At 46.6% G+C, this 10,708-nt stretch overlaps 1 protein-coding gene across 1 annotated transcript; it reads left to right on the top strand.

Annotated features, from left to right (window-relative positions):
- The first annotated feature begins 706 nt into the window (after window positions 1-706).
- LOC110490885 (XK-related protein 9-like) lies at window positions 707-7,173 on the top strand. Its single transcript, XM_036945674.2, has 5 exons — window positions 707-830; window positions 2,719-3,302; window positions 4,160-4,371; window positions 5,226-5,308; window positions 5,411-7,173. Exons 2-5 carry the CDS (start codon window positions 2,986-2,988, stop codon window positions 5,963-5,965), a joined length of 1,167 nt encoding a protein of 388 aa, XP_036801569.2. The 5' UTR covers window positions 707-830; window positions 2,719-2,985; the 3' UTR covers window positions 5,966-7,173.
- Window positions 7,174-10,708: the final 3,535 nt, after the last annotated feature.

The raw sequence follows: 10,708 nt of genomic DNA, 5'->3' as shown, positions 1-10,708 counted from the left end.
TTGACTCCCTTTGTACGCAAAAAGTACATACATACACACACACACACACACACACACACACACACACACACACACACACACACACACACACACACACACACACACACACACACAAACACACCCCAAACACACACACACACACACCCCAAACACACCCCAAACACACACACACACACACACACACACCCAAACATACACACAAACTCTCTCACACTCAGCGCTGCATTCACAGAGTTATCAGAGCGTGTGATGAGTGATGACATCATTGGCACACCTAAAACCTGAAACTAAATCTGAAAAATTTTGAGAATGTGTACTTCCCTTTGTGGTATTTACAGTAGACCCGTGCCTTGAGTTGACTCACATGTGTCTGTCTGTGTGTATACATTTGTAGAGAAATTGGCTAATTGAGACATTACCTCTCACACACACACACACACACATCAACTCACATGTCAGTGGTCTACCACACACACACACACACACACACACACACACACACACACACACACACACACACACACACACACACACACACACACACACACACACACACACATCAACTCACATGTCAGTGGTCTACCACACACACACACACACACACACACACACACACACACACACACACACACACACACACACACACACACACACACACACACACACACACACACAGCCCAGGCGTGGAATCTATAATGACGTATGACTTGTCGGTGTTGATACGGTTGTCACCGCCAGGGTGGAGCTCCAGAAGAGAGACGGACTTTGGAGCAGAGTGCCTGGTCATTTGATCCACTGACAGTAAGAGGAGGACTAGAGAAGACACACCGGTGAGTACCGCTATGCTTCACTTCTAGAAAATATTGAACAATCTATTTTTTGTTGTTGTTGTTGTTGTCTTTTATCAATCTTTGTTCTGACAACTTCCACTTGAGAGAGTTACAATGACCGAGGAAACCATAAAAGAAGTGTAAAGAAATGTAAACCTTTTTTCTTCTTCAATGATTTAACCTCGTAAAATAAAGGTAAAAAATTAAATAAATGAATGAATGTGGTGAGATGTAAGAGACAGATGGTTGACTGGCATTAATGTAAAAACAATGTTTATTCACTGGAAAAGTCACATATGGCTGCAGTGTAATAGACTAAGACTATTAGTCTATTACAGTCTATTACATTAGTCAATTACATTACCTCTCACTATTAGTCTATTACATTACCTCTCACTATTAGTCTATTACATTACCTGTCTCTATTAGTCTATTACATTACCTGTCTCTATTAGTCTATTACATTACCTGTCTCTATTAGTCTATTACATTACCTGTCTCTATTAGTCTATTACATTACCTGTCTCTATAGCTAAGAACCAGAACAAGATGCTCCTTCCTACAGGAGGTTGTGTAATTGTTCAGGACACGGAGGGAGAGCTCACCTGCTACATGGAACTGAACGATTAGATCTCTGTTGTAGTGATGTTAGGCAGGACATGTTATCAGCAGTCTACCTTAGCTGTCTCTATTAGTCTATTACATTACCTCTCACTATTAGTCTATTACATTACCTGTCTCTATTAGTCTATTACATTACCTGTCTCTACTACCTTACCTGTCTCTATTAGTCTATTACATTACCTGTCTCTATTAGTCTATTACATTACCTGTCTCTATTAGTCTATTACATTACCTGTCTCTGTTTGTCTGTTCCCTTTCCTCTCTCTCTTTATGATGAGAAAAGTGCAGGCAAAGGGCAAAGGTCAATCAGGGAAGCAGGCCACATCATCTGAATACATTTACAGTCACGGCCATGTATGGATTTGAACGTTTAAATGTTTATTTATCTGTTAATAGTTTCACAAATATGCATGTGACTAAATTATACTGATATGTCAGATACTTTGTCCTAATAATATTCTGTACTTTGTCCTAATAATATTCTGTACTTTGTCCTAATAATATTCTGTACTTTGTCCTAATAATATTCTGTACTTTGTCCTAATAATATTCTGTATTTTGTCCTAATAATATTCTGTACTTTGTCCTAATAATATTCTGTACTTTGTCCTAATAATATTCTGTATTTTGTCCTAATAATATTCTGTACTTTGTCCTAATAATATTCTGTACTTTGTCCTAATAATATTCTGTACTTTGTCCTAATAATATTCTGTACTTTGTCCTAATAATATTCTGTACTTTGTCCTAATAATATTCTGTATTTTGTCCTAATAATATTCTGTACTTTGTCCTAATAATATTCTGTACTTTGTCCTAATAATATTCTATATTTTGTCCTAACAATATTCTGTACTTTGTCCTAATAATATTCTGTACTTTGTCCTAATAATATTCTGTACTTTGTCCTAATAATATTCTGTACTTTGTCCTAATAATATTCTGTACTTTGTCCTAATAATATTCTGTACTTTGTCCTAATAATATTCTGTACTTCGTCCTAATAATATTCTGTACTTCGTCCTAATAATATTCTATACTTTGTCCTAATAATATTCTGTACTTCGTCCTAATAATATTCTGTACTTCGTCCTAATAATATTCTGTACTTCGTCCTAATAATATTCTGTACTTTGTCCTAATAATATTCTGTACTTCGTCCTAATAATATTCTGTACTTTGTCCTAATAATATTCTGTACTTCGTCCTAATAATATTCTGTACTTCGTCCTAATAATATTCTGTACTTCGTATACATTTACAGGGCATGAAGATCTTGTCATTTCAAACATTATTGGGGACAGAATAGTCTCGGGAAATCTCGGATCAGTCGGAACATTGTCAATTGAGGCAAACCCGTCCAGAACCACCAACTCCCCAAAAACAAGCTCAGCCAGTATTACCCAGCCACAGCATCTATAACTAACGAATTTCCACTTCCTCGTGCATTGAAGTCACTGGGAGGCGAAGTGAACCTTTGATTTAAGTAGAAATTAGGATTTGCCGTTGGTTGAAAACCTGAGCAGCAAACATGCTTCAAACAGACTCGGAGTTCACCAAAACACGATGGATCTGTACCATCATCGGATTGGGCTTTTACCTGGTGGACATTGTGACAGACGTTGGACTAGCAGTGAAGTACTTCCTGGTTGGGAACCTGGTCTGGGCTGGGCTGACTTTACTGTTTGTGGTGGTTGGCTCAGCAGCCACACAGGTCTTCAGCTACACCTGGTACAGAGATGACACGAGGAACCCACTGGTTAATCCTGGTGGAGACAAGCTGATGTCTGGGATGAACAGAGGAAGACTGATTGGACTCCATGTTTTGCAGATGGGTATCTTCACCAGGTATGTGATGATGGGAGGTTGAAATGTGATTACTATATCTGTTATCAACTTTATAGTGACGTTAGCTGGAGATGTTCACAAGATTAGGGGTGCAAACGGACAGAATATTACTGGAAACTTACAAAGTTTACCATTAAACTACCAGAATTTGGGAAACTTTCAAGGATTTTATGTAAATTCTCACAAGACATATAGTGGCAGTTTTTTGGGGTACTTCAGATTATTAAAAAAAATATATATATATTATTTTTAACCTTTAACTAGGGCAAGTCAGACAGATAGCGATATTGAGTCGCTTCGTTTCACCGTTTCGAAAGGGGATCTATGCCGCCGGTCTATACAGATAGCGATATTGAGTCGCTTCGTCTTACCGTCAGAAAGGGGATCTATGCGGTCTATACAGATAGCGATATTAAGTCGTTTCGTCTCACCGTCAGAAAGGGGATCTATGTCTATCCACTTGTATAACCCGTGGATCGGTTTGTACACCAAACATTCTCCATTCAGCCTGAAAATGTCTTCCTGAACTCGATTTAATGTCAATTTAATGTCGAGAAGGCAAGGATAATACGCATACGGTGTGTTTTATGTAACATAATTTTCACCCACAATGCTACAGTGGCTAATACTTGTCCCGGATGTTTACGTATCGCCTTCAGCCAATCAGGTTGCAGCAGTCTGTTTATCTCTAAACCGACACACATCTCTCTCTCTCTCTCTCTCTCTCTCTCTCTCTCTCTCTCTCTCTCTCTCTCTCTCTCTCTCTCTCTCTCTCTCTCTCTCTCTCTCTCTCTCTCTCTCTCTCTCTCTCTCTCTCTCTCTCTCTCTCTCTCTCTCTCTCTCTCTCTCTCTGTTAGGTACTACCACCTGTTGAAGGCAGGATACATGGCGGTGTGGTTCAAGTCACCTGAGACTGTTGAATTCTCCAGAGAGGTCCACTTGGTCCTGTTTGGTCGGGCGACCGATCTGAGCATGCTCAAACTGTTTGAGACGTTCCTGGAGAGTGCCCCTCAGCTCCTCTTCCAGATGTATATCCTGCTGGGCCATGGACACAAGTCCACAATACAATGTGAGTTGTGTGTGTGTGTGTATGTGTGTGTGTGTGAGAGAGAGGGGGGGGGGAAGAGAGAGGGGGAGGGGAGAAAGAGGGGGGGAGAGGGAGAGGGGGGGGGCGAGAGGGGAGTGAGAGAGGGAGGAGAGAGAGAGAGGGGAGAGAGAGGAGAGAGAGAGAGAGGGGGGAGAGAGAGAGGGGAGAGAGAGGAAAGAGAGAGAGAGGGGAGAGAGAGATGGGGGAGAGAGGAGAAAGAGAGAGAGGAGAGAGAGAGAGGGGGAGAGAGTGGAGAGAGAGAGAGGGAGGAGAGGGGAGAGAGGAGAGAGAGAGAGGGGAGAGAGAGGGAGGAGAGAGAGAGAGGAGAGAGAGGGGAGAGAGAGGAGAGAGAGAGAGAGGGAGAGAGAGAGAGGGGGGAGGGAGAGAAAGAGGGGGGGGGGGGGAGTGTGAGAATCTGCAGCCACTGCCACAACTTTTGTTCTCCATTTCTCTCCACACCACACGATAACCAGACTAGACCCTCTGGGCTGCTGCTCTCCTTGTGAGTGAATGTCTACCACAACCTCAAATATGTCACATGCTTGTCTCTCACATGCCTGTCTCTCACATGCCTGTCTCTCACATGCCTGCCTCTCACATGCCTGTCTCTCACACATGCCTGTCTCTCACATGCCTGTCTCTTACATGCCTGCCTCTCACATGCCTGCCTCTCACATGCCTACCTCTCACATGCCTACCTCTCACATGCCTGTCTCTCATAAGCCTGTCTCTCACATGCCTGTCTCTCACATGCCTGTCTCTCACATGCCTGTCTCTCACACATGCCAGTACTGTAAGATCCTTCTCTAATGTGTGTCTCATCTTCCCCTGTCCAGGCATCTGCATGGTGGGCTCATTCATCAACATCGCCTGGGCTATAGTGGACTACCGCCGGTGTCTCCGTCGATCCTTACCCCAGGTAATATAATAATAATATATAATATGATAATATATAATAACATAATCATATTATCATATACATATATATATAAAATAATAATAATGAATATAACATCCCCAGGTCCAAGAGATGCCTTCTGGCCTCCCTACATTCGTCTACCTCCTATACAAGCTGTTGACCATCACCGCTCACATCCTCAGCCTCAGCCTCTTCCTCGTCCTCAGCCCCTACAGTACCCTGGGAATGGCTGTCGTCTGGCTGGCCGGAACCCTCTGGGCCCATTGGGTCCGTACTGACTTCTGCACGTCTAAAGGTCTAGAGAGGCTCTATCGGATCATCGTGGGAGTCGTCCTCATATTCACCTTCTTTAACGTGAAAGGACAGGATACCAGATGGCAGATGGCTGTGTACTACGTTTTCTTTGCGTTTGTGAACCTCTCTGGTCCTTTGCTGCTGGTTCTGGTGAGGCCAGAGGTTAACGCTACTGAGTACTTCTGGCCGGTGACTCTGCTGATATTTGGAGGGACCGTTCTAGGGCTGGCCTATCTGCTCCTGTATTATACTGTCTATCACCCCAGAGGGAGGAGTCTACAGGCAGATGAGGTGGATGGACACATGGGACAGGAGAGAGAACCAGATACAATGCTGAGAATGAGGAACTTCCTACAGCTCTGAGGCTCAACTTCCTATTCGCCACATATTCAATGGAGGAGTCTACAGGCAGATGAGGTGGATGGACACATGGGGCAGGAGAGAGAAACAGATACAATGCTGAGAATGAGGAACTTCCTACAGCTCTGAGGCTCAACTTCCTATTCGCCACATATTCAATGGAGGAGTTAAAAGAACAATCAGGCATTTGAAAAACAACAAAGGTGTCACCCAGACACGTTGTTCTGTTAAACAGCTAAGGGGGATGGGTTGGAGAAATGTAACTGCTAAGACAAACTCTGGTTGGTGGACTGTCTAGTTGGTGGACTGTCTAGTTGGTGGACAGTCTAGTTGGCGGACTGTCTAGTTGGTGGACTGTCTATTTGGTGGACAGTCTAGTTGGTGGACTGTCTAGTTGGTGGACTGTCTAGTTGGTGGACTGTCTAGTTGGTGGACTGTCTATTTGGTGGACTGTCTAGTTGGTGGACTGTCTATTTGGTGGACAGTCTAGTTGGTGGACAGTCTAGTTGGTGGACTGTCTAGTTAGAGGACAGTCTAGTTGGTGGACTGTCTAGTTGGTGGACAGTCTAGCTGGTGGACAGTCTAGCTGGTGGACAGTCTAGCTGGTGGACAGTCTAGCTGGTGGACAGTCTAGTTGGTGGACTCTGACTGTCATCCTTTTAGTTTCTAAGTCACCTCAGCCTTCTTTTATCTTATCAGTTTCTGTTCCTCCAGTCTTACAGCTGCTGCTCCCTTTACAGTAAGCTGCAGGCTAGACAGGTTTTGTTCATTTTGTCTTGTGACATCACATCATATGATCGTTCTCACGCACCCTCAGGAGATCAAAGTCTCTTTTCCTTTTTTCCTTTTGTTGCTGCTCTGAAAGCCCTGAACAGGTTAAAAGGGACTGTGATATTTGGCCACTACAATTCTGCCTACATATCTCAGGTCTGGTGTCCTCCGCTGAGATGAATGAGAGGGACATATTGAGACACTACAATTCTGCCTACATGTCTCAGGTCTGGTGTCCTCCGCTGAGATGAATGAGAGGGACATATTGAGACACTACAATTCTGCCTACATGTCTCAGGTCTGGTGTCCTCAGCTGAGATGAATGAGAGGGACATATTGAGACACTACAATTCTGCCTACATGTCTCAGGTCTGGTGTCCTCAGCTGAGATGAATGAGAGGGACATATTGAGACACTACAATTCTGCCTACATGTCTCAGGTCTGGTGTCCTCTGCTGAGATGAATGAGAGGGACATATTGAGACACTACAATTCTGCCTACATGTCTCAGGTCTGGTGTCCTCAGCTGAGATGAATGAGAGGGACATATTGAGACACACCGCCTCTTATATGTTGATTCATGACGTCAATACAAACAGAGAACAGAAGGAAGACTTCCTTTAAGGGTGAAGTAAGAAGACGTTGTTATGGACTCGCTCAGTGACGTGTTACAGACTCTTTTATTTAACCAGGCAAGTCAGTTAAGAACAAATTCTTATTTTCAATGACGGCCTAGGAACAGTGGGTTTAACTGCCTGTTCAGGGGCAGAACGACAGATTTGTTCAGCTCGGGGGTTTGAACTTGCAACCTTCCGGTCACTCTAACCACTAGGCTACCTGCCGCCTCTACACTCTAACCACTAAGCTACCTGCCGCCTCTACACTCTAACCACTAAGCTACCCTGCCGCCCCTTCACTCTAACCACTAGGCTACCCTGCCGCCTCTACACTCTAACCACTAGGCTACCTGCCTCCTCTACACTCTAACCACTAGTCTACCTGCCTCCTCTACACTCTAACCACTAGTCTACCTGCCTCCTCTACACTCTAACCACTAGGCTACCTGCCTCCTCTACACTCTAACCACTAGTCTACCTGCCTCCTCTACACTCTAACCACTAGGCTACCTGCCTCCTCTACACTCTAACCACTAGTCTACCTGCCTCCTCTACACTCTAACCACTAGGCTACCTGCCGCCTCTACACTCTAACCACTAGTCTACCTGCCTCCTCTACACTCTAACCACTAGTCTACCTGCCTCCTCTACACTCTAACCACTAGTCTACCTGCCTCCTCTACACTCTAACCACTAGGCTACCCTGCCACCTCTACACTCTAACCACTAGACTACCTGCCACCTCTACACTCTAACCACTAGGCTACCTGCCTCCTCTACACTCTAACCACTAGTCTACCTGCCTCCTCTACACTCTAACCACTAGTCTACCTGCCTCCTCTACACTCTAACCACTAGGCTACCTGCCTCCTCTACACTCTAACCACTAGTCTACCTGCCTCCTCTACACTCTAACCACTAGGCTACCTGCCGCCTCTACACTCTAACCACTAGTCTACCTGCCTCCTCTACACTCTAACCACTAGGCTACCTGCCTCCTCTACACTCTAACCACTAGTCTACCTGCCTCCTCTACACTCTAACCACTAGGCTACCTGCCTCCTCTACACTCTAACCACTAGTCTACCTGCCTCCTCTACACTCTAACCACTAGGCTACCTGCCTCCTCTACACTCTAACCACTAGGCTACCTGCCTCCTCTACACTCTAACCACTAGGCTACCTGCTGCCTCTACACTCTAACCACTAGGCTACCTGCCTCCTCTACACTCTAAACACTAGGCTACCTGCCTCCTCTACACTCTAACCACTAGTCTACCTGCCTCCTCTACACTCTAACCACTAGGCTACCTGCCACCTCTACACTCTAACCACTAGGCTACCCTGCCGCCCCATTGAATGACTGATGTATTTTCCACAGTGTTATTCTGTCATGTGATCTGTATTAAGTACTCCGATGTTTCGTGTAGTATTTACCGTCTGTAAATGCACTTTATAACGTAAAAATATAATGTATTACGATATAAATATAACGTATTATAGTATATATAAAGTATTACGATATAAATATAATGTATTATAATATATATCATGTATTACGATATATATATAATGTATTTAACAATAAAATGTATTATAAACAATCCTCATCATTATAGTTATTAACCAGGTTGATGATGAAATACCCAACACTAGTAAGGGGTTATTTCAATGCTAATGAAATGTAACAAACCAGGCTACCTTTAAATGAAAGAGCTGGGCACAATGCTTCCTTTAGGCTGGGGCTGTTGGTGCTGGTGTTGCTGATGGGGCTGATGGTGCTGATGGGGCTGATAGGGCTGATGGGGCTGATGGGGATGATGGTGCTGATGGGGCTGATGGGGCTGATGGGGATGATGGGGCTGATGGTGCTGATGGGGCTGATGGTGCTGATGGGGCTGATGGTGCTGATGGGGCTGATGGTGCTGATGGGGCTGATGGGGATGATGGGGCTGATGGTGCTGATGGGGCTGATGGGGCTGATGGGGGTGATGGGGCTGATGGGGGTGATGGGGCTGTTGGTGCTGGTGTTGCTGATGGGGCTGATGGTGCTGATGGGGCTGATGGTGCTGATGGGGCTGATGGTGCTGATGGGGCTGATGGTGCTGATGGGGCTGATGGGGATGATGGGGCTGATGGTGCTGATGGGGCTGATAGGGCTGATGGGGGTGATGGGGCTGTTGGTGCTGGTGTTGCTGATGGGGCTGATGGTGCTGATGGGGCTGATGGGGGTGATGGGGCTGATGGGGCTGGTGTTGCTGATGGGGCTGATGGGGCTGATGGGTGAGATGGGGGTGATGGGGCTGTTGGTGCTGGTGTTGCTGATGGGGCTGATGGGGGTGATGGGGCTGATGGGGCTGATGGGGGTGATGGGGCTGTTGGTGCTGGTGTTGCTGATGGGGCTGATGGTGCTGATGGGGCTGATGGGGCTGATGGTGCTGATGGGGCTGATGGGGCTGATGGGGATGATGGGGCTGATGGGGATGATGGTGCTGATGGGGCTGATGATGCTGATGGTGCTGAAGGGGATGATGGTGCTGATGGGGATGATGGTGCTGATGGGGCTGATGATGCTGATGGTGCTGAAGGGGATGATGGTGCTGATGGGGATGATGGTGCTGATGGGGCTGATGGGGCTGATGGGGCTGATGGTGCTGATGGGGCTGATGGTGCTGAAGGGGCTGATGGTGCTGATGGGGCTGATGGGGCTGATGGGGCTGATGGGGCTGATGGGGATGATGGGGCTGATGGGGATGATGGTGCTGATGGGGCTGATGATGCTGATGGGGATGATGGGGCTGATGGTGCTGATGGGGCTGATGGGGCTGATGGGGGTGATGGGGCTGATGGGGGTGATGGGGCTGTTGGTGCTGGTGTTGCTGATGGGGCTGATGGTGCTGATGGGGCTGATGGTGCTGATGGGGCTGATGGTGCTGATGGGGCTGATGGTGCTGATGGGGCTGATGGGGATGATGGGGCTGATGGTGCTGATGGGGCTGATAGGGCTGATGGGGGTGATGGGGCTGTTGGTGCTGGTGTTGCTGATGGGGCTGATGGTGCTGATGGGGCTGATGGGGGTGATGGGGCTGATGGGGCTGGTGTTGCTGATGGGGCTGATGGGGCTGATGGGTGAGATGGGGGTGATGGGGCTGTTGGTGCTGGTGTTGCTGATGGGGCTGATGGGGGTGATGGGGCTGATGGGGCTGATGGGGGTGATGGGGCTGTTGGTGCTGGTGTTGCTGATGGGGCTGATGGTGCTGATGGGGCTGATGGGGCTGATGGTGCTGATGGGGCTGATGGGGCTGATGGGGATGATGGGGCTGATGGGGATGATGGTGCTGATGGGGCTGATGATGCT

Source organism: Oncorhynchus mykiss, chromosome 15, assembly GCF_057628025.1.
Source record: "Oncorhynchus mykiss isolate SJ-2025 chromosome 15, ASM5762802v1, whole genome shotgun sequence".
In the NCBI taxonomy this organism is placed as follows: domain Eukaryota; kingdom Metazoa; phylum Chordata; class Actinopteri; order Salmoniformes; family Salmonidae; genus Oncorhynchus; species Oncorhynchus mykiss.
The sequence above is the reverse complement of the archived record's forward strand: the minus strand, read 5'-3'. Positions and strand labels throughout refer to the sequence as shown.

Bases quoted from the DNA above. Each gene is read 5' to 3' on its own strand.
- LOC110490885 (XM_036945674.2), top strand. From the start codon at position 2,986: ATGCTTCAAACAGACTCGGAGTTCACCAAAACACGATGGATCTGTACC. The intron at 3,303-4,159 runs GTATGTGATGAT...TCTCTCTGTTAG, and splicing joins CAGATGGGTATCTTCACCAG to GTACTACCACCTGTTGAAGG. The intron at 5,309-5,410 runs GTAATATAATAA...TAACATCCCCAG, and splicing joins TCCGTCGATCCTTACCCCAG to GTCCAAGAGATGCCTTCTGG.